General features: G+C 36.9%; 1 protein-coding gene across 1 annotated transcript in view; it reads left to right on the top strand.

The window, feature by feature from the left end:
• SCAPER (S-phase cyclin A-associated protein in the ER) overlaps nucleotides 1-23489 on the top strand; it is a 605860-nt gene that overhangs the window by 422006 nt on the left and 160365 nt on the right. The window contains exon 24 of the mRNA XM_011982670.1: nucleotides 11234-11349. Coding sequence (XP_011838060.1) covers nucleotides 11234-11349 — 116 coding nt within the window. The remainder of the gene's footprint in view (nucleotides 1-11233; nucleotides 11350-23489) is intronic.

The raw sequence follows: 23489 nt of genomic DNA, 5'->3' as shown, positions 1-23489 counted from the left end.
TGGATTCAGTTTGCCAGTATTTTATTGAGGATTTTTGCTCATCATAAACTGGCCATCAGAGAAATGCAAATCAAAACCACAATGAGATACCATCTCACACCAGTTAGAATGGTGATCATTAAAAAGTCACGAAACAATCGGTGCTGGAAAGGATGTGGAGAAATTGGAGCGCTTTTACACTGTTGGTGGGACTGTAAACTAGTTCAACCATTGTGGAAGACAGTGTGGTGATCCCTCAAGGATCTAGAACTAGAAATACCATTTGACCCAGTCATCCCATTATTGGGTGTATACCTAAAGGATTATAAATCATGCTACTATAAAGACATACACACACGTATGTTTATTGAGGTACTATTCACAATAGCAAAGACTTGGAACCAACCCAAATGTCCATCAGTGACAGACTGGATTAAGAAAATATGGCACATATACACCATGGAATACTATGCAGCCATAAAAAAACTTGTCCTTTGTAGAGACATGGATTCAGCTGTAAACCATCATTCTCAGCAAACTATTGCAAGAACAGAAAACCAAATACTGCATGTTCTCACTCATAGGTGGGAATTGAACACTGAGAACACTTGGACACAGGAAGGGGAACATCACACACTGGGGCTGGTTGTGGGGTTGAGGGAGTGGGGAGGGATAGCATTAGGAGATTTACCTAATGTAAATGACGAATTAATGGGTGCAGCACACCAACATGGCACATGTATACATATATGGCAAACCTGCACGTTGTGCACCTGTACCCTGAACTTAAAGTATAATAAGAAAGAGAGAGAGAGAGAGAGAGAGAGAAGGAGCACTCAGGTCTTGTGGTCTGCTTCTGTCCTTCAGTTCCTGCACCCACCCTCTCTCACTCACTCTATTCTTTCCTTCCTTAGTCCAAATGGGTCAGAAATGGCACAATTCAGCTCCCTCAGGGAGCGCCTTCCAAAGAGTCCAACTTCTAATTAGCATCACAAAGGAATTGTTCATCTGATACTAAGAAAGCTTTTCTAGCCTCTCAGCCCCACTTACTGTATTGCCTAAGCCTTCAAATTGTAGCTTGTAATTTTACTCTTTTTGGTATCACCTTCCCACAGTATATGTTTTTGTTCTTGTGACATCCCTGACCCCAAAACCTAGTGCTATCATGTTAGTGCCTATAGCTGAAAAGCTGAGCATAGATATTTATGTAGATTATGGGAATATAAAGAAGCCAGCAGTTAGGAAGCTTGTAAGGGAGAAACACAGAATAAGGAGCATCATCTCATTGTGCTTGCTTCTTTTAAACTAACATTAACAGACAAGGATAGTAGAAAAGTGGAAATGATGTCTTTTAAATGTTAACAAAGTTTTCCATATTGGGAAAAACGATCATAAAAATTTTCACTTCAGGACCTTCTCATCTCTATAAATTAGGCTACTGAGTTCTAAATTTATGGACTTGCCAAAACCTACTTGTATTTTCTCTAAACAGGTCTTAAGGTGCCACAGATGCTCAGAACAAATCTAGCCTATACTGCTAATGAACACGCAAACAGTTTTCCCCATCTGCCACCTCTGTCTAAAAAGCTTTGAAGGCCTTCCTCCCTGATCACAAAGAACATAATTATTGTCTACAGAAAAGTCAAGTACAAAGGCCACTAGCCTTTGCAGGCCGCCAAAGATTAACAGCTGCCTCTTCTTTGATTGGGAGAGGTAATAACAGTTACTCTAGTTAATAATTGGATGGATTCCCTGGCTGTGTAATTCAGATTGAGACTGTCATTTTTTGCTGGCCTTTAGCTAAGTGGGGTTATTAGAATGGAGCCACTAATCCTATTAGTCAGTTGTCAGTCTCACAGTGGGTGAGAGCAGGGGAAGGCAGAGCTTTTAAGGTATTATGCCAGGTACGTAAGGGAAGCTACACGTCTTATCTTTAAAGGTATGTTTTTCTCAATCAGATCAGAATTACCAAGCTTTTTATGAAAGTTTTTTCCAGTTTCATATGTCTGAATGCAGAGAATTGGAAAAGGGTTTAAAAGGGAATTCACCTTTCTAGAATGAGATATTTTCAGTCACTGAAAAAAACTTTGCTTGATACCTGCAGTATGTGCATCCTGTGCTTGGCCCTGGGTAGGAACACAGACACAGGAGAGTTTAGGCTTTACCGTCTACTACATGGACACAAATAACTTTGCATAAAGTAGAAAGTGGTAAGGGCCACACACAAAAAATATACAGAGAGCTTTGACTTTAGTTGAGGGGATCTGAGTGACTTAACAGAAGCAGCAGCATTTGATCTTGGTCTTAAGGGATTGGGAGAGCATTTGAACACTACAAGTTGGAAAGGTGGCAGTTTGAATGGAGAAGATAATTATGGTTAAGGATTTTTAGCGTACTTGCTTTTTCTGGATGCTAAGAGGGATAGGGATAAGTATAAAATGGTGTATCTGAAGAGCATCCAGTCTTCTTATTATGGCATTAAGGCATCCAGAAATGTAATACATCCAGAAATGTAATAAAACTGTATAAGAAGTGCCAAGTGATTGGCACAGGAAGTTAGTGTGGTATGAAAAGAGAGGAACAAGAGATGGGGAAGCTTTCTGTGTTATTTAAGTGCACCTAGATTTGTATGAGGATTATTTTCTTTTTGGATTTGCATATAAGGTCTTTAACGCCACATGCTTGCGAAGGTTTTTTTCTCTCTTAGTTTTAATATTTGGTTGGTTCATCATTGAGACAGCTTGATTTTCCCTTTCTGTCCCCATGAGATGAAGAAGTCAACTCTAATATCACAGGATTGTTTCATCCATCTTTATATATAAACTGTTAGGGAATGGGATCCAGTGAGCAGTATTTCTCCTTGTTATATTTAACATGCCTCTATATTGTGTTAACCTATCTTATCTCACAGGAAATAAATTTTTACTGTCTGAAATAAGTCCTTTCATTTGTTCATTCTTTTGTTCTATCACTTATCTATCAGGTGTTTACCATTCCTGCTCTGTGCCAGGACTGAGGCTGCAAAGATGAGTCAGATACCACTCTTCAGGAGCTTGCAGATAAGAGAGAATGGGGCCGTGAGGTAGGGCTGAGGTGATGGATGAGTAGGGCTTGATGTGGGGCATGAAGAACTTAGGATGATACTGAGCAGTGTTTCCATCTGGCCATGCTCCATGAAAGAGAGTCCTGAGGTGGCTTGTTGCATCTCTAATCCAGAAGTAAACATAACCAGAATCTTCCTTAGCTCCAGGCAGAGATTTGGGAGATTTCTTTATTTCACAGTTGATTTTACTTTTTGCTTTTTTTTTTTTTTTTGAAAAGCTGCAAATAATAAACTAAAACTTCAGTTTCCAGTAGTGCATTAGTAAAAAGTTGGCTCTGAATGGCCTTTATCTTCCTGAAATTGGCTTATTCGGTCCTGTTTAATATCTGTTAGAGCTTGTGTCAGGTTTTTCAAGAGGTCGCATCCATGTTGTTGGCATTGCAGAAAAGGCTTTGAGGGTTTTTTTGGAGGCTTTTTTTAAGGCATAGATGTATACATTAAAATGATCTGCTTTTACTCAGTCCTTTTCCCCTCCAATTCTGCAGTGCTGACCCAGTTTCCTCCCATTGTGGAGGGGTCTGCAGGAACAGCAGTGGTGCTGCTTGGTTTCCCTGTGGACACACTGATCAGCCGGTGTTTCTGCTTGGCTTAACGTACTCTATGCCCTGTTTTTGAGTTGAGAGATGTCAGTACCTAATGGCTTTACACTAAAATGGAATATGAGAGGAAAGTTTAGTTCCTTTCTTGATAGATGTTAAGAAAGTTCAGGGTGAACATGTCCTGCAGTCTTGGAAAACTGAATCTCATTCTTTGGTCATGAAGCTCATTTCCAGTGAAAAACTATTCTGTAAGGCAAACATAATAACAAGAATGGAGGATTTCATCCTGCAGTCATACTAGAGAAATTACTGTTTCTGTTTTCGCAGTTACAACCATGTATAATGGGGCCGGACGTTGTGGCTCATGCCTATAATTCCAGCACTTTGGGAGGCCAAGGCAGGTAGATCACCTGAAGTCAGGAGTTCAAGACCAGCCTGACCAACATGGTGAATCCCCATCTCTACTAAAAAAAAAAACACAAAAATTAGCCGGGCATGTTGTCAGGTGCCTGTAATCCTAGCTACCCGGGAGGCTGAGGTTGCAATGAGCCAAGATTGCACCACTGCACCCCAGCCTGGGCGACAGAGCAAGACTCCATCTCAAAAAACAAATGGACGAAATATATATATATATATATAAAAAATAAGAGTATCTTTGTCAGCCGTCCTTCTCATTCAGCAACATTGTTGAGTAATTACTGAGTGCAGTCCCCTATGCTAAGTCTTTGGGATATGATGATGAAGCAGACATGGTCTCTGACATCAGGAAGCTCAGAGTTTAGTGGAGATACAAAGATGAAAAACTAGAGGATCATCCTTCCTGAAAAGGAACAGTTTATGCAAAAGCACAGAGGCATGAAAAAGTAGGGGTCATATAAGGAATTTAGTTACAAGAGAGGCAGGATCCTGGCAGGGAAGGAGGCTATTGGAGAGGGATCAGATTCTGAAGAATGATTCTAAGGTCCATGGATCTTGTTCTGTAGACTGTGAAGAAGTTGTCCCTGGAGTGTTTTAAGCAAAGAGTGATGTAATGACATTTACTCTTTAGGGTATTTCTTCATTGTGTATCCAGGGCAGGACTACTCAAACGGAGTCCATAAGCCAGTGCCAGGCCACTGTTATGAAACATAATGAGATATATACACAAATCAAGAGTAAATTTTGCAAATTGACAGAGTAATTTTGTCTTTTTGCATCTACTATTTTATTTATTTATTTTTATTTCCATAGGTTTTTGGGGAACAGGTGGTATTTCATTACATGAATAAGTTCTTTAGGGGTGATTTGTGAGATTTTGGTGCACCCATCTCCCCAGCAGTATACATTGAACCCAATTTGTAGTCTTTTATCCCTCACCCTCTTCCTACCCTTTCCCCCAAGTCTCAGAGTTCATCGTGTCATTCTTATGCCTTTGCATCCTCATAGCTTAGCTCCCACTTACCGGTGAGAACATATAATGTTTGGTTTTTCATTCCTGAGTTACTTCACTTAAAATAATAGTCTCCAATCCCATCCAGGTTTCTGCAAATGCCATTAATTCATTCCTTTTAATGGCTGAGTAGTATTCCATATATATATATATATGTATATACACACACATACACATATATATACACACATACATATACACACACAGACATACATATATATATACACACACACGCACACACGTACCAGTTTCTTTATCCACTTGTTGATTGATGGGCATTTGGGTTGGTTCCACATTTTTGCAATCACGAATTGTGCTGCTATAAACATGCGTGAGCAAGTATCTTTTTGTTATAATGACTTCTGTTTCTCTGGGTAGATGCCCAGTAGTGGAATTGCTGGATCAAATGGTACTTCTACTTTTAGTTCTTTAAGGAATCTCCACACTGTTTTCCTAGTTTACATTCCCACCAGCAATGTAGAAGTGTTCCCTTTTCACTGCATCCACACCAACATCTTTTTTTTTTTTTTTTTTTTAATAGCCATTCTTGTTGGAGTAAGGTGGTATTACATTGTGGTTTTGATTTGCATTTCCCTGATCATTAGTGATGTTGAACATTTTTACATATGTTTGTTGGCCATTTGTATATGTTCTTTTGAGAATTGTCTATTCATGTCCTCAGCCTGTGTTTTGATGGGATTGTTTGTTTGTTTGTTGTTGTTTGCTAATTTTTCTTGCTAATTTGTGTTCCTTGTGGTTTCTGGGTATTAGTCCTTTGTTGAATGTATAGATTGTGAAGATTTTCTCCCACTCTGTGAGTTGTCTGTTTATTCTGCTGACTGTTCCTTTTGCCATGCAAAAGCTCTTTAGTTTAACTAAGTTCCAGCTATTTATCTTTGTTTTTATTGCATTTGCTTTTGGGTTCTTGGTCATGAAATCCTTGCCTAAACCAATGTCTAGAAGGGTTTTTCCGATGTTATCTTCTAGAATTTTTATAGTTTCAGGTCTTAGATTTAAGTCCTTGATCCATCTTGAGTTGATTTTTGTATAAGGTGAGAGGTGAGAATCCAGTTTCATTCTTCTACATGTGGCTAGCCAATTCTCCCAGCACCTTTTGTTGAATATGGTGTCCTTTCCCCACTTTATGTTTTTTGTTTGCTTTGTTGAAGACCAGTTGGCTGTTAAGTATTTGGGTTTATTTCCGGGTTCTCTGTTCTGTTCCATTGGTCTATGTGCCCATTTTTATACCAGTACCTTGCGCTTTTGGTGACTGTGGCCTTGTAGTATAGTTTGAAATCAGGTAATGTGATGCCTCCAGATTTGTTCTTTTTGCTTAGTCTTGCTTGGGCTATGCAGGCTCTTTTTTGGTTCCATATGAATTTTAGGATTGTTTTTTCTAGTTCTGTGAAGAATGATGATAGCATTTTGATGGGAATTGCATTGAATTCTTAGAGTGCCTTTGGCAGTGTGGTCATTTTCACAGTATTTTAAAATGTGGCCTTCTACTTAGTACATTTTTTCCCATTTGTTCAGTATTTCATCTGTATTTCACAAAAGTGTCAGTCTATAATGGAGTAAAAATGTTAAAAACAAAAAATTGGTTTTTTTTTATAGAGTTTGGGAAGCAGTGCTCTAGAAAATGAGCTGGTTAGGGTAAACTTGGACCCAAAGATACTAATTAGGAGATTGTTATAATACCTTAAACAAGATACCATGAGAGCCTAACTAGACATGGTTCTGACATGGTTATTAACAGTAGGCATGGATAGAAGAAGCAAGAACTGTAACAGAAGTAGAATTTCCAGAATTTGGAGGCTGGATCAGTGTGAAAACTGAAGAAAAGAGGATAATCTAGAGGAGCAAATGTTCTTTTGAGAATCTACTAAAAATTGGACCCTTGCCCTATGCATTACTATGAGCTTCTCCATCCCTGTTTCACAGAGATGTTTCATTTATTTTTAATATGGTTATGACTTTTAATGTGTTAAAATATTTTATCTGGAATCCTTATTTGTTTTACATATAAGAAAGGAGGTGTATGTATGTGTTTACATCCCCATCTTGACCCTCTACCATTTTCCCTACACTTGAGATGTTTCCACAGTTCCTTAGGCTTGGTATAAAACTACTGGTGGGATAGCCAGTCCCTACCAAATTAAATCCAGAAAATATTTATACATACTATATGATCTAATTTATATGAAAATCTATGATAGACAACACTAACTTATGGTACTATGAAACAAATCAGTGGTTGCTTCAGAGAGGAAGGATTGACCATGGAAGGAGCATGAGGGAACTTTCTAGGGTGATAGAAATGGTTGTGTCTTGATAAGCATTTGTCAAGTGTGATTGAACAGTATATTTAAGATCTGAGCCTTTCACCCAATTATAAAATATACCTGAATTAAATTTTTTAAATCACGAACAGCCAGTAAACATAAGATGTTCAATCTCCCTGGTCATCAGGAAACAGGAAATAAAAACCTCAATAAAATGCCAGTACACACCCATTACAATGACCAAAGTTAAAAAGACCGGTAAAACCAATTTTAGTGAGAATGTGGAATAACGGAAATTAACACTATACCGCCAATATTGTTCGAAATATTTTAGAAAACTGTTTGGCCATAGCTACTAAAACTGAACCTATGCATACTCTGTGACCCAGCAGTTCTACTCCTAGATATGCCCAACATAGCTGAATGTCACATGTGCCAAATACATGTGCACAAATGTTTAAAGGAGCGTTGTCCAAAGTGTCAAAGTAGAAACAAGCTAAATGTCAATCAGCAGTGAAACATTTAAATAAGTGGATATAGAGAGTCACAAAGGAATAATATACAGCAAAGAAAATGAATGAAATACTGCTACAGGCAGCAACATGGATGAATTTAGAAATAAACAATCAACCAAAAAAAGCTAGACACAGTTGGATAAAGTGTGATATAGATATGAAAAGAAGGCAAAATGAATTCATGAGTTTAAAAGTTGGGATAACCTTTACATTTTGGCACAAGGAAGAGATAGTGAATAGGATGGGCACAAGGGATACTATGGCATGCTATGAAGCTTTGTATTTTAATTTTGGAGTTGTTACACAGTGTGTTGAATTTTTTTTTAACTCATCGAGCTGTACAATTATGATTAGTACACTTCTCTATGTATATTATATGATAATACACAGAGCTTATTATTCTAAGTATATTGACATCCTAGCATAAAAAGAGGGAATAACGACAGCATTACAGTATTAAATAAACTATTAAGTACCTGGATTTTGGAGGTTTTGATTGTTTGTTTTAACTTTGCAAAGAAATATTTTTCCATTAATAACAAAATTGTTAATTTTAATCTTACATGTATGAGTCTTGTCTAGCTGTCACAATGAACTTCTTATAGTCACAAAATGTATTTTATTGTGCACAAAGAGCAATTGAATGATTAAGATAAGCATTTGATAACACTGCTAAACTCTAGACATGTACTGGAGACAATAATTGGTATGTCATTAATGCTCAGAACACCAGAAGAATCAGGCAAATATGTTTGACAGAGCTTATATATACTAATATCTCCTCCCCACTCGCTTTTCAAAAAAACCTCAGTATTTCAAAGTTTCAAGGCTGTGGAATACTATTAGAAGAAATGTAAGGCGGTGATGTAATAGAGGGGTTGTATTAGTTTGCTTGGGGTTGCCATAACAAAGTGCCAACGACTGGGTTGGTTAAACAATATAAATTGATTTTCCCTCAGTTGTAGATGCTGCAAGTCCAAGATCAAGGTGTCAACAGGTCTGGTTTCTCCTGGACTTCTCTGTCCTTGGCTAGTGGATGGCCACCTTTTGCTGTGTCCTCATGTGGCTTCTTGACTGTGCAGGTGTAACCCCGGTGCCTTTTTCTCCTCTTTTAAGAACATCAGTCATATTGGACCAGAGCCTACTCTAACAGCCTCACTTTTAACTTAGTTACCACTTTAAAGATCTTCTCTTCAAATACAGTTACATTCTGAAATACTGGGGGTTGGGACCTCCACATATGGATTTTGAGGGGGGCACAATTCAAGGCACAATAGGTTGCTATCTTATTTTTTACATATATGTTGCATTGATTCTGCCTATGCTTAAAAACACACAGTGTAGCATAGAATTACTTTTCTCTTTCCCATGCCAAAGAAGTGCAAATAACTTGGAAATGTTATTTCCCACAAGGATTATATACAGATCGTAAATTGCATAGAAATAATCGTAGGTTTAGTTCTAAAATTGTTACTTAATGTTCTCCTAAAATAGCTGAAATGGTGTTTTTTTTAAAAGGATACAGCTAAAATGATTAGATATTAGATTATCTTTTATTGCTGAAGACAAATATTCTAGTAGAGGGAATCTTTGTGGAAGTCTATATTGTTAGGTGGTAATTAAGATTACAATGTGATAAAGATGTGATTTTTAAGTAAGTATTGCTAAAAATTTATATATAATTTTTTTTCTTTGCCTGGAGTGCTTCTTTTCTTCCCCCTTTCTTTTACTTGTCTTAAAACCTCAATTTTATCAGAGAAGCCTATCCTGACCCTTTCCCCATTATATAGTTGATTCCCCCATTATTCTCATAGAGAACCTTTTATCTTTCAAGGTACTTATAATTAAAATCACCTTATTTATAACTATCTGATTAGTGTTCTTCTAGGCACTCATTTTTTCTCTAATTTTTAATTTTTGTGGGTACATAGTTTATATATTTATGGTTTACATGAGATATTTTGATATAGGCATACAATGCTTAATAATCACATCAGAGTAAATGGGGTATCCATCACCTAAAGCATTCATTTTTTTGTGTTACAAACAATCCAACTGTATTCTTTTAGTTATTTGTAAATGAACAATTAAATTATTATTGAGTATACTCACCCTGTTGTGCTATCAAGTACTAGGTCTTATTCTTTCTGACTATTGTTTTGTACCCATTAACTACCCTCACTTCCTTCCCCACTACCCGGTCCCCTCACTACCCTTCTCAGCCTCTGGTACCTATCCTTCCATTCTCTATCTCCATGAGTTCAGTTGTTTTAATGTTTAGCTCCCACAAATAAATGAGCACATGTGAAGTCTTACTTCGCCTGGTTCATTTCACTTAACATAAGGACCTCCACTTTCATCTATGTTGTTGCGAATGACAGGATCTCATTCCTTTTTATAGCTGAATAGTACTCCATTCTGTATATGTACTACATTTTCTTTATCCACTCATCTCCTGATGGAGTTGCTTCCAGTTCTTGGCTATATTGTGAATGGTGCTGTAGTAAATATGGGAAAGCAGATATCTCTTAGATATATGGATTTCCTTTCTTTTGGGCATATACCTACCAGTGGAATTGCTGGGTCATATGGTAGCTCTGTTTTTAGTTTTTTGAAAAATCTCCAAACTGTTCTCCATAGTGGTTGTACTAATTTACATTCCCACCAACAGTGTATGAGAGTTCCGTTTCCTCCACATCGTCACCAGCATTTGTTATTACCTGTCTTTGGATAAAAGCCATTTTAACTGGGGTGACAACTATGTTGTCTATCATAGATTTTCATATAAATTAGATCATATAGTATGTTTGTAGTTTTGATTTGCATTTTTACGATGATCAGTTATGTTGAGCACCTTTTCCTTTGCCTCTTTGCCATTTGTTTGTCTTCTCTTGAGAAATGTCTATTCAGATTTTTTGCCCATTTTAAAAATCGGATTATTAGATTTTTTTCCTTTAGAGTTGTTTGAGCTCTTATATATTCTGGTTGTTAATCCCTTGTCAGATAGATAGTTTGTAAATATTTTCTCCCATTTCTCCCATTCTGTGAGTTGTCTCTTTGCTTGGTTGATTGTTTCCTTTGCTGTGCAGAAGCTTTTTAACTTGATGTGATCCCACTTGTCCCTTTTTGCTTTGGTTGCCGGTGCTTGCCATCTACCAAATTTTAAGCTTCATGGAGGAGAGCAACTATGTCTTTTATGCTCACTCCTTTTGACCTATATTTCCTAGTACTGAAACAATTAGCAGTGAGTAGCATTCAACAAATATTTATAAAATAATATTTGTAGAATAGTTGAACCATCAGCATGTTTCAGACTACAGATATCATTTTAGTTATAGTTTTATGCCTGGGAAATTGGGCTAACTTCTGTTTGTATTTCTGTCTAGAATGTGGCAGATCAGATTGCATTTCAAGCTGCTGGTGGATTAACAGCCCTTGAACACATCCTTCAAGTAGTAGTCCCAGCCACAAATGTGAACACAGTTTTAAGAATTCCTCCTAAGTAAGTATAGTTTCTTAATCTGTTTTTTACGTTTCATTTGTGAGTCATTTCTGCCCTATGGTTTCCATATGGAGAACGACAAGAAAATTGTATGTGTATTCAGGGTTGAATAGCAAAAGCTTACACTGCCCATTAGGGAGAAAAACAGAGGTGCTCAACATCACTTGCAAAACTCAAATTGAGCCTAAAAAGCCTTATAAAGGAAATCTCTTTGGTCTGTGATGTGCTCTAATCAGAAATCAAGAAGAATTGATAAACTCTTGAGCAATTCTAACTGCTTCCAAAAAATGAGCACAAATAAATAATAGTTACAGTAAGCTAACATCATGTTACATGTGAAAAAAGAAGTGAGTAAGTACATTAACAAAAGTCTGAGCTGTGAAATTTCAGCAAGTTCCTACCATACAGGAAGAGCAGTCGGAGGCGAAGAGTGCCATAGCCTAGAGTCCCAGCCAAATTGCTGGGAACTGAATTGCACGTTGGTCTTTAACGGTAAATTGCTTTCCTGTTCTCTTAAGTCCCTGGCCACCTGGGGTATAGCAGCAATGTTATTTCAAAAGTATTGTATTCCTGGGTTGTAACGTGCGCAGTTTCTGGGTATTTTGTGGAGACTTTTATTTACGGAGTTTAAATAAGAGGTTTTAATAAAAGTTCATTTAGGCAGGGTGCAGTGGCTCACATCTATAATCCCAGCACTTTGGGAGGTCAAGGCAGGAGGATCACTTGAGGCCAGAAGTTCGAGAATAGCCTGGGCAATGTAGCGAGACCCCGTCTCTACAAAACATTAACAAATTTAGTCAGGCATAGTGGCACACACCTGTAGTCCCAGCTACTCAGGAGACTAAGAGAGGAAGGATCACTTGAGCCCAGGAGGTCAAGGCTGCTGTGAACCATGATTGCATCACCGTATTCCAGTCTGGGCAACAGAGCAAGACCCTGTCTCAAAAAAAAAGAAAAAAAGTGAATGCTTCATTTGTCCATTGGATACAACAGGAAAAAAAAATTCCAAGAGTATGTTATCTTTTTTTTTTTCTGAGAGGCATTTGTATTAAAAAGAAATGGCATTGGCTTTGGAGTAGGACAAAGCTGGGTTCTGGTTTTACCTCTGCCAGGCTACTAGCTAAGAGAATTTGAGTGAGTGCCTTAATTTCATTGCATCTGTTTCCTTATTTGGAAAAATAAATGTAATCATATTCACCTCGTGGTGCTACTGTGGGACCAGTTGAAATAATGTATATGAGAGCTGTTTGTAAACTGTTAAGCTTTTATTATAATGTATATTTGTATATTATAATGTAAAGTTACATCATAAATGTTAAATGAGAGTTTTTAAAATAGTCTTGCCTGGTTTAAGACAGTGCTAGCTACCTGACATGTGATATTTCTAAGTACAAGCTTTTGACAAAGATGATTTGGATTTCTTTCCTCTACTCACAAAGATTAATGAAGAATGATATAGGTATTCTTTAAGTCAGGAAATCTTTCTGTGGAGCAGAAAGCTCCCCATAAGGCAAGTTATAGCATGCATAGTGGTTTTTATAACCCAGAAGCGTTGCTATTTCTTATCAAAATGGACTTCATTTATAGGGTGTTGCTGGGCAGGTTGTCTTCACTTACTGTATGTTAATTGGCAGGGAGGAAGGAGGAAAGGAATGAAACATAATAAATATTTGAAATAAGAAAGGAAATGATACTGATTCTTTGGGAGAGTGCTTTGATAACTGTTAATAATTTATATTGTTCATCTTAAATTCACCTAGAGGTTTTTCGTTTTTTGTTTTGTTTTGTTTTCTGGTAGGCTTCAACTTGCATGACACTAAGCTCTCTGGTTGGTAACCTAGATTAAATGCCTGTTTCCCAAAAGCTGCTATTGTCATTGTAACAGAGTATGTTGTTCTGGTGCTTATCTCTGCCTCTTGTTTAGGAAATAGAAGAGGTGTCCACAGTTCCTACAAAGACCTAAGCAAGAATTAGCACACTCCCTTTGCAAAGGAGCTGTGGAATCTTGAGAGTCCAGACCAGTGCCTCGTAGCTGGTCAGCACTAGCTGACCCACAGGGTCAGGATTAAGAGTTTGTTCCTTCATTTCACTTTAGGCCAATAAATTTGTGTTTTCTTTTTTTCTTTTTTTTTTTTTTCATACTTTAAGTTCTAGGGTACATGTGCACAACATGCAGGTTTTTTACATATATATACATGTGCCATGTTGGTGTGCTGCACCCATTAACTCATCATTTACATTAGGTATATCTCCTAATGCTATCCCTCCCCCTAACCCTACAATAGGCCCCAGTGTGTGATGTTCCCCACCCTGTGTCCAAGTGTTGTCATTGTTCAGTTCCCACCTATGAGTGAGAACATACGGTGTTTGGTTTTCTGTTCTTGCGATAGTTTGCTCAGAATGATGGTTTCCAGCTTCATCCATGTCGCTACAAAGGACATGAACTCATCCTTTTTTATTTTTTATAGATTTTTTATAGGTCTTTTATTTTTTATAGATTATTGTGGCACTATTCACAATAGATTTGTGTTTTCAACTAAGTGCTACTTATTGAGTGAGTCTAGCACCCAGAGCTGTGGGCATCCAGCATCAACTCTAAGATTCTTTTATCCTGAGCACAGTCTCAATACCATAACTCTGCTTTCTAACGCAGCTTCAGTTTTCAGGGCTAAAGGATTAAAGCCATAAGAGTGTTATGCTGTTTACTCAAAGAACAGCAAGGGGAATTTTGTAACCACTTCAGATTTAAATGTAGAATAAGAGCATACTGGTGGGCATGAGTCAGCGGCTTACTTCAAAAAATATTCTTTTTCATTTTCCTTCCAACTACTCTCCTGCACAAATCCCTGCCCAGGCCCTGGGCTTTCCATAGTCCCTGGGCACTCCTTTGTTCTCAGCCTGTCCAGAATCTTTCCATCCCTAGTGGGTTTCCACCCCTCAACTCCATGAACCTTTTGCCACCTTAGCTACTGCTGTTTCCTGCCTCCTGTGGCATTTCATGGCATTTACCTAAGGAGGCTAGTTTAGAATATCCTGTTTAATTTTTCTCAGTGATAAATAGAGGATTTGATAAGTTTAAGCCACTGTCTCATAACAGTTACCCTGTTGAAACCTGGAGTCTTATGGCTATAAACCTTATGTGTTGCTGCTCCTGAAGCCCTGAGCTGTTTGTTAGTGGATAAACCAGCTTCCTGTCCTCTTTTCTTACCGTACTGTTCATATCTCTTTTTACTCCACATAGTACCTCAGTAGTTGCATGTCTTGTTTGTTCTATGATTATTGCTAAGCAACTTCCTGTGAATGAATATTTGCTTCCAGAAGCTTTTTTTGTCTTTTGTTTTTTGTTTTTTTAACGTGAAATTGAGAATTATACCTGCTTCTGGAAGTGTGACTTTTTGAAACCTTTCTGAGTCTGCAGTAGGTTGTTTTGCTCTTATGAGAACCAGGGAAAGGCCATAAAACTGCTTTAATTATTTTCAAGTTATCTCTGAAAGGGTTTAGGTCAGGATGTGTTATTACAAAATCAATCATTTAAACAAATGTGCTCCAATAAAATTGTTTTTAGTTCCAAGAAAGATCGCCCTGAAACAAGGCAGTTTGTATCTCCTTTGGGGAAGACTAATGCTATTCTGCTTACAAACTTTTTTTTTTTTTTTTTTTGGGACAGGGTTTCACTGTCACCCAGGCTAGAGTGCAGTGGGGCCATCTCGGCTCACTGCAACTTCCGCCTCCTGGGTTCAAGCGATTCCCAAGTAGCTGGGATTACAAGCACGCGCCACCATGCCCGGCTCATTTTTTTGTATTTTTAGTAGAGACAGGGTTTCACCATGTTAGCCAGGATGGTCTTGAACCCCTAACCTCAAATGATCCTCCCACCTCAGCCTTCCAAACCTACAAATTGCCGAAAACAAGTACAGACAAATGAATGACATCTTCTAGCCTTTTAAAAACTCTAGACTAAAAATAGTGGTTCATCATAGCTTTTTAATATTTGAAAATAAACAGGAGTTTTCACTTTCTTTGAGCGTAAAGAATGGCCCATGTTATGTAAATAAGAAGATGAATCTGCTGTGACTAGAAGCAGCTGTACCAAAACTTTGTGTTGTCTTTTTATAGTATATGTACATAGTAGCAATGATAATTAAAGTGAAAGGTGGCACTAAACTGGCCTTCCACATCTCCAAGCCCTTTCCAGGCAGTAGTAGATGTTCGTAATTCACAGGCAACCAGCAAACCTCTTGGGCCACCAAAAAGAGTCTTCCCCAGGTTGCCTTTTACTTACTTAAGATTCATAATTTCTGACAGTTACACAAGGACCAGGGGTCAAATAGTAAACTCTGTGAGCTACTTTAGGTTGTTCTGTTGGGGAACTAATCAGGTGCCTATTTCTTCTTTGTCAGTCTTGCTTATCTCTTCATAGTCCCTGTGGACAGTTTTTCATATAGAAGTACATTCATCAACACAAAGCAAAGCAGACAGCATGGTATAGTGAAAAATGTATAGGCTGTAGAGTCAGATCCAGGCTTAACTCTGCTTTTTACTGATTAGCTATATGACTTTGGGCCAAACTACTTGTTTTAACAGAGCCTCAACTAAATGGTAAGACTAATACCTACCTTACAGAACTGTTATGAGGATTAAAAGTGCACGTGTTTAAGTCCCTGCACAAAGAAAGCACTTAGTTATTTTCAGTGTTTTTTGTTGTAGTTATTGTTTTGACTCCATATTATACTGCCTAATTACTGAGCTTTAAATCCCTAAGTCTTTGTCACTTTGGCTTCTAAGAAGCTGTAATCTATTAATTTTACTTGGGCATTTGTTTTTTTCACCCTAAATTCAGACTTCATCTTGGTAAGTTTTAGCCCAGTCTATCAAGATCCTGATGTGGCCACTTATTCAGTTTAATTTTCCTTAACTTTGTGTCAGCCCTAAAGTTGATCTATAGAACATTTGTGTCTTTATCTTATCGCTGAAAAAAATATCAAACAGGTTAGAGAATAGTTCGGTTTAGCACTTTATTATGTGCTGCATTGCCAAGTACTCCGTCTGCTGTACTATCACTTCTCCCAAGTAGATTGTAAGTCCTTAGGATCATGACACATAGTAAATACATTATTTGTAAATCACAGGACATCAATAGTCAATATTGTGTGACTATATGAATGAATTTTCTCCAACAGATAAAAGCAATGCGTTAAAAGGGCATACTGCCTCAAATATTGGACTCTGTAGACTTACAATTTGATCTCATTTTCACCAAATATGACCCTTCTGATTTTGGCATTTGATTTCCACGTAGAGCTGTCAGGTATATTACATTTATTTAACAATCAGAGCATTTGGCATGTTTGCACCATTATCACACTATATAAATGAAGAAACCAAAGGTTTTAAAGACTGAATGATTTACCCTCCATCATCAGTTTAGCTGAGCTAGGTCTGAGCATCCTATTCTTCTTCTTCTCTGTTACATGGATTTTAGGCAATGACTTTTTTAGTCTGTCTTTAAACTTCCATGAGTTTTTGAAGGTCATGTATCTGTGACTGTTACTTACTCAAAAGGCCAAAGAGTATGCTAGAACTATATTCATAAGGTCATTGGCCTTATCACAGTTTTAGAATAAGAGCACATCAGTAGGTATAAGATTGCCCCATTTTAAACTAACAGGAAAAATAATTCTTTTTTTATAAGGTATGCCTGGTTTTTCATATCAAATAGATCAGTAAAGTTGCTTTTTATTTCTTTATAGTATATGCCTTTATTTGCCTGTAGTAAATCCATCCTACTCAGGCCATGCAATACTCATCAAATGTAATTTTTAAAAATTTAGAATGATATGAAATGGAGCTTTGTTCACTAGGAAGATCATTTACAACAAGATATCAAATGTATTCTCCAAAGTAAAATAAAGTAAAACTTGTGACTTTACTTGGCAATATTGCATTTACCTGATCCTTTGAGTTGGTAAAGCGATACAAACTAACTTATTGTGTGCTTGGTGCCAAGCACTGTGCTAGATGCTCTGCACGTATTACCTTGTTTATTCCTCACAATCACCAGCAACCATGTATGTGGCTCACTGCCAGATGAGGGTTGGAAGCAGTCACATTGGGGTATGACTACAACCTTTCAGAGCTATGATAACCCCTTTAAAAGAGTGTTTATTCTTTTCAGAAAGAATGTTCAGAGAGAACATTAGCAGAGAGAATGTTCAGAATTGCTCTCCCGTTACTCATTGAGGTTTTGTCCCCAAAGGCTTCTGTTTCCCTCTCTTTGTGTTATGTAGAGGCTGATACAATTCCTCTTATAGTAGAAAAGAGAAGAGATAACTCATTGTGCTCCAGAAGCAGGTAAATAATCTAGGACTTCCAGTCCTTACTCCTAGGAAACTATTTTCTAGCATTTTCCTTCTTTGGATCACTTGTGGGCATGGCAATGGGATTGCCATACCTAGGAACCACTTGAAATATACCCTGTCCTCAGGGAACTTACAGTCATGGAATATGAGACATATTAAACTCTAAATATTATTAGTAGTAGCCTACTGTGTTACCTTTGTGGAACAGCCACCCTGGTGGTATAACAGAAGACTCTTCATTAAGGGAATGTTTTGTTACATATGCCAGTATCTGTCAACTTAGTTTCCTGAGATGCCAGGCCTCGTGTGCTTACTTCTTAATCCAGTCTCTTGACTCACTTGGCTGTTCTCTTTGGGACTCATCTACTATTAAGTCTTTGCCTTTGTGTCTTCAGTTTGCAACATAATCCAGACTCTCACAGTTTTTACTATGAGTTTCCTTTCTTGTTACCTTTTCTTCTTTCTTGTTGGCCTGCCATAATCACCTTCTCCCTTCCTATTTGTTGTGTCCTTCTTTTTTTCAGTGGTTTATGAATACTACTTGTTCTAGGCATTACATCCATGCCTTGTCAGCTATATTTTATGCCATCCATGTGGTGCTTCCCTCAATGGCCATAGCTGACTAAATTCTAAAGAGAGGACATCTGACTCAAGAGCAACCAATCTACTGACCAGCCAGCAAGATAGGATTTATAATCCAATACAAAAAGTTGAACTGGCCCAGTCAAGTTTCTTTCTCAGGAATTTGCAGTTGGGAAGTTGCAGAACTTTGAGTCATTTTTTTTCCTGGGTATTTGAATTTAAATAATCATGTAGATTCACTTCTGGGATGGCCATTATAGGACTATGTGCGTTCCAAGTTTTGCAGGACTAAGGAAGGCCGTTTTGGGAAAAAGAGAGGAGACCAAAACTGCTTCATGGGACAGAAGGGGGCTGGAAATGAAAGCAGTCTAGTCCACAGAGCTAGCATTGTTCCAGCTCTCTTGAGGTATGGTTGTTCATTTTCTCCTGGACTCATGTGAAAGTTCCCAATAGCCTTACAATAAATGGCTCTTTTTACTTAAAATATTTTGAGTAAATTTTTGTTCCTTCCAACCAAATGAACCTGATACTTTCAAATACAAATATTAAAGATTATTTTAACACTAGATTGGCTTGAAAATATTTGACTTTACTATAGAGCCTTCCTTGTGACCTCATAGTTGTTTTTCAAAATTCTTCACGTCAAGAAAGAATGAATGAATGCCCACCGTTTAAAGTAGGAGTGAAGAGAGAAAGTATACTCTACAAGCTCTCTAGGGTACATTCTTTATGAATGTTAAATGCTGTTACTACAAGTTGGGACTGACTGAACTTTCCTTTTTTCTGTTGACCTCACTTTGGATGATCTATATAGAAAATGACGTTCATTAAACTTACTATCCCTAGGTCCTAAGGTAAACACATTTAAAAGGAACATACCTGCAGTGAAGAGCTTATCTTCAGAATCAAAGAAAATAAAATATATTATATATAGTTCTTTAAGAAAAATACAAGTTCTGTAAGAACAAATAACAGTACTGCTCATATTCTTTATAACTCTCAAATGTTACTTTGTAGGGGAAACTTAGTGTCCCAGACTGGTTATCTCATCATTAACTTTATAATGAGCACTTACTTTGAAACCCAAGAGCATTGTCTTATATTTACAAACAATGGAAAAGTGTATTTCTTCAGACCCTACTCTCTCAGACTTGATCATAATGGGCTATAGTCCAGCTTTTTAATAAATTTAAAAAAAAAGGTTGTTAATGAGAAACTTAATCATTTCACCAATGATTTTCCTGAAATTAGAAGCCAGTTGCCTATTAAGAAAGTGAGGTTAGGGTGTTCAGAAGGCATGAGATTATAAGAGCATACCCACATAGACCTCTTTTTTTCCTTCCCTCTCTCCCTTTCCCCCTTCAGCTTTCATCTCTCTCTCTCTCTCTCTCTCTCTCTTTCTCTCTCTGTTTGTGTGTGTGTGTGTGTATGTATGTATGTCTTTCTCTCTTTCTTTTGCTTTCTTTCTCTTTCTCCCTCTCAAATCCTGGCAGCATAATACAGCTCACAACTTTAATCCTACAGCTACAAGAAAAAGCTTTACTATATTATGCCTTTATTATTTACATTTAACAGTGCAGTTTCAACTACTAAGAGGAAAAAACACAGCATTTGAAAAATATAAATGATCTTTTCTTAGTTAAGTCATTTTACAGTGCTTAACAGACTGAAGAAAATCATCGGTTTATATCATTTCAAAGCTATTTTGGAGTTGCAGTTTTGTTCCTCTCTGGAAAACCAAGAAGTATCTCCATATTATTTATCTACCCCAAAGAATGACATAGTCAAGTACCAGATGCATATTTTCAGAGCATTGCATCGTCTTTTTTTTTTTTTTTTTTTTTTTTGGAGACTGAGACTTGCTCCATTGCCCAGGGTGGAGTACAATGGCACAATCTTGGCTCACTGCAACCTCCGCCTCCTGGGTTCAAGCCATTCTCCTGCCTCAGCCTCCTGAGGAGCTGGGATTACAGGCACATGCCATCATGCCCGGCTAATTTTTGTATTTTTAGTAGAGATAGGGTCTCCCCATGTTGGCCAGGCTGGTTTCGAACTCCTGACCTCAGGTCATCCACCTGCCTCATCCTCCCAAAGTGCTGGGGTTACAGGCGTAAGCCACTGTGCCTGGTCTGCATCATCTCTTATTCCCCTCTCCCTCACCAATGAGAAATGCAAAACTTCATTCCAGATTGGGTTGTTGTTTTACCAGTGTCAATGCTACTTCTAGAGAGTGAACGTATTAAGAAAAAATTGCACTGATAGGTGTTGGGTTCATATTTTCTGATAAAAGCCACAGTGTTGAGATTTTTTTTAATGTAACCTGTCTATGGTAAGGCATTTGATTTCCATGTAGAGCTGTCAGGTATATTACATCTATTTAACAGAGTATTTGGCAGTTTACAACATTATCACACTATATAAATGAAGAAACCAAAGGTTTTAAAGACTGAATGATTTACCCTCCATCATCAGTGTAGCTGAGCTATGTTTGAGCATCCTATTCTGGTCTTCGTTCTGTACCTTATTGCCTGCATGCTATCATCAGAGAGAAATATTATCAGTCTGCCAGTATTTGTTGAATTTCTTCTGTGATAAGTTTTGTCTTCAAAAAGTTTACATCATAGCTAAGAAGAGACCAATCAATAAGATATTCTGTACTACACAACAAAACAAATTATTTAAGGGTAAGCAAAAAGTACTATTTGGTTCGAAGTTTGCATCAATGAGCGTTCTTGGTTGGATCTCTTACAAAGTTAGTGTTTGCAGGGTGATGATAGCTGTACTTTTCTTTCTGATTTGTGAACATGAAACTTTCACTATTTTAATAAAAGTAAAATATAATTTCATTGATATAAAAATACTGTTATTCCTGTGAGTTGCTGGAGGATTGAGATACTGTTTAGTTGATTGGTTTTGGATTTTTGACTTGGGTGTTTTTGTACTGGTTGATTGGTGTGGGTATAGGAAATTATCTGTGGAATCCTTTTTCCCACCTAGCAGACTAGGGACCAAAGAGGAACTGACCTAACAGAAGAGAAAGGTGAACCAAAAACCACACATAGCTGTTTGTATGTGTGAGACAAAATGTTCACATAAGATCCAGCAATGAAGTCTAAAAATGAGATACAACATTTCTGTGTATATAAACACTCTTTAATGCCCAAATCAGCCAGCAAATACCGAGTGAACTTATCATAGTTAATTTACTTCTTGTAAGTAACAGTTGAAGACATGGAATTGGAACCTATGTATCACTTCCTGTGTCTACCACATCATAGACCCCTAGTAAGCACTAATAAAATAGTATTTGCCAGTTGGGGTGAAATTTATACTATAATCTATTGTTAATAAACAGTTACTTTTTTCTAGTCAGGATGATTTTAATTAATTTTAAATATCTATTTTTAGATAAAAGTTTACTAAAAGTGAATAATTATCCCCAATAGACAATAAAAGCAAAAATTATTTTGCAAGCTAATTAGCAATAGTGATTGATAAACACTATTCTCCATTTGACATATTGAGGCATTTTGTTTATGTCTCAAAAGGCTTTATAGAGATGGTTACAGTTGACAGCTGTTGTACCACTAATAAGATTAGAGTAAAGAAATTAGTCGTGTCAACTTTAATCTGCTATTTAACACTGCAAACCACCTGGGGTCTTCTCCAGAGGCAACATGTTTAATTGTGAATTTAAAATTATATAGCCAGATCTTACTTAACAATATATCTACAGACTTACTTGTCATAGTCGTCTTGTTATTAACAAATTCATGTTAACAGTGAAAATAATGCTCTAGCACTAGAGTTTAAAATTAATGAACTAATTTGATGCTCACCCTACTTTTTTTAACTGTATTATTGTAATCTTTGAAACATAACACTTTCTCAGTCAGAGGCTAATTTGAGGAAATACAGAAAGTCTAATTAGGTTGATATTTAAAATATGTATGATTTCCTTTCTAAAGTTAGAATTCTCTGTGGAATAATTAAATTGCCTATTCTATTTGTACCACATTCACCAATTAAGTAAAAACCCTTGAAATAACACATCTAGTTGAAGATTTCATACTCCTTACTCTGAAGCAACATTATCATTAGGAAAATAGTTTAATTTTAACATTAATTTTGTTGTTATTAAAATGTTATATTTTATGATATGAAGTGCAGGGAAATAATCATTTGTGATTATTATATTGACTTGAGGCAAACTCATGTTTAGGATGCATATAATTTATATCCCCACAGTGAAGATCCATTGTCAGGAAGTATTGTTAACACCCCTTAAAGACCCCTCTCTGGAGCTGGTTTGCTATTGCAGCATGGTGGTTCTCCCCATGATCCCCACCCACTCTAAGTGTTCTGGCCTCACAAAGAATGAGCCACAAGACAGAGAAGGCAGTGTAGGTAGTGTAGGTTTACACTAGTCATCCCAGTGCCACTAGGAGAAATTTTCCCCCTTCGTCCACAACTCATGCTCTGATCTAAATATCCATCCCATTGTCTTCTGCAACAACAACAAAACACCACTCTCAGATTGTGTTACAAGTCTAACTTCTCTGTGGTCACGAAAATGTCAAAACTGAATAATCTCTTTAAAGAGATTTTAACTCTTTCTCTACATTTTAAGATTTTCTGTCCCCAGGTTTTTTGCTGAGAGGACATTTTCTTATTATCTGTTCCCAAGTTTCTTGCTGAGAGGATATTTTCTTATTAACCAAGACTTATTTGTCTATTTGCACTAATTTAATATCCTCTAGTTTTATCACTGAAACAATAATATTAAAAATATTTCCATATATGCAAGTCCACATGTAGGACTTCTTACAAATACATTTTTCATGTCAAATACTATTTTTCTCTATTTCTGTTTAATATATTTTATTCTGATTAGTACTCTACATTTAAAATATGTTTGGTACAAGAGACCCAATGAGCATAACTAAAATCAGACTCCATTGGAAAAAATTTCACCCTTGCCACAATAAATAAATTTATAAACATAATTAAATAGCAATTTTTTTCTGTTTATAAGGACTCCATGTTGTTTTATAATTTAAAATTCATTGTTTTAATAATATGTATTTACTAGTAATTCTACTTTCTGTAGAGATGAACTAGGACATATGCCTAATATTATCATTTGCGCTTGTAAATGAGATCTTGTTTTGCTCGTTTTAAAATTTTAAAGATCATAAG

Source organism: Mandrillus leucophaeus, unplaced genomic scaffold (genome assembly GCF_000951045.1).
Source record: "Mandrillus leucophaeus isolate KB7577 unplaced genomic scaffold, Mleu.le_1.0 Scaffold241, whole genome shotgun sequence".
Classification (NCBI taxonomy): Eukaryota; Metazoa; Chordata; class Mammalia; order Primates; family Cercopithecidae; genus Mandrillus; species Mandrillus leucophaeus.
This window is presented reverse-complemented; position numbering and strand designations above follow the sequence as displayed.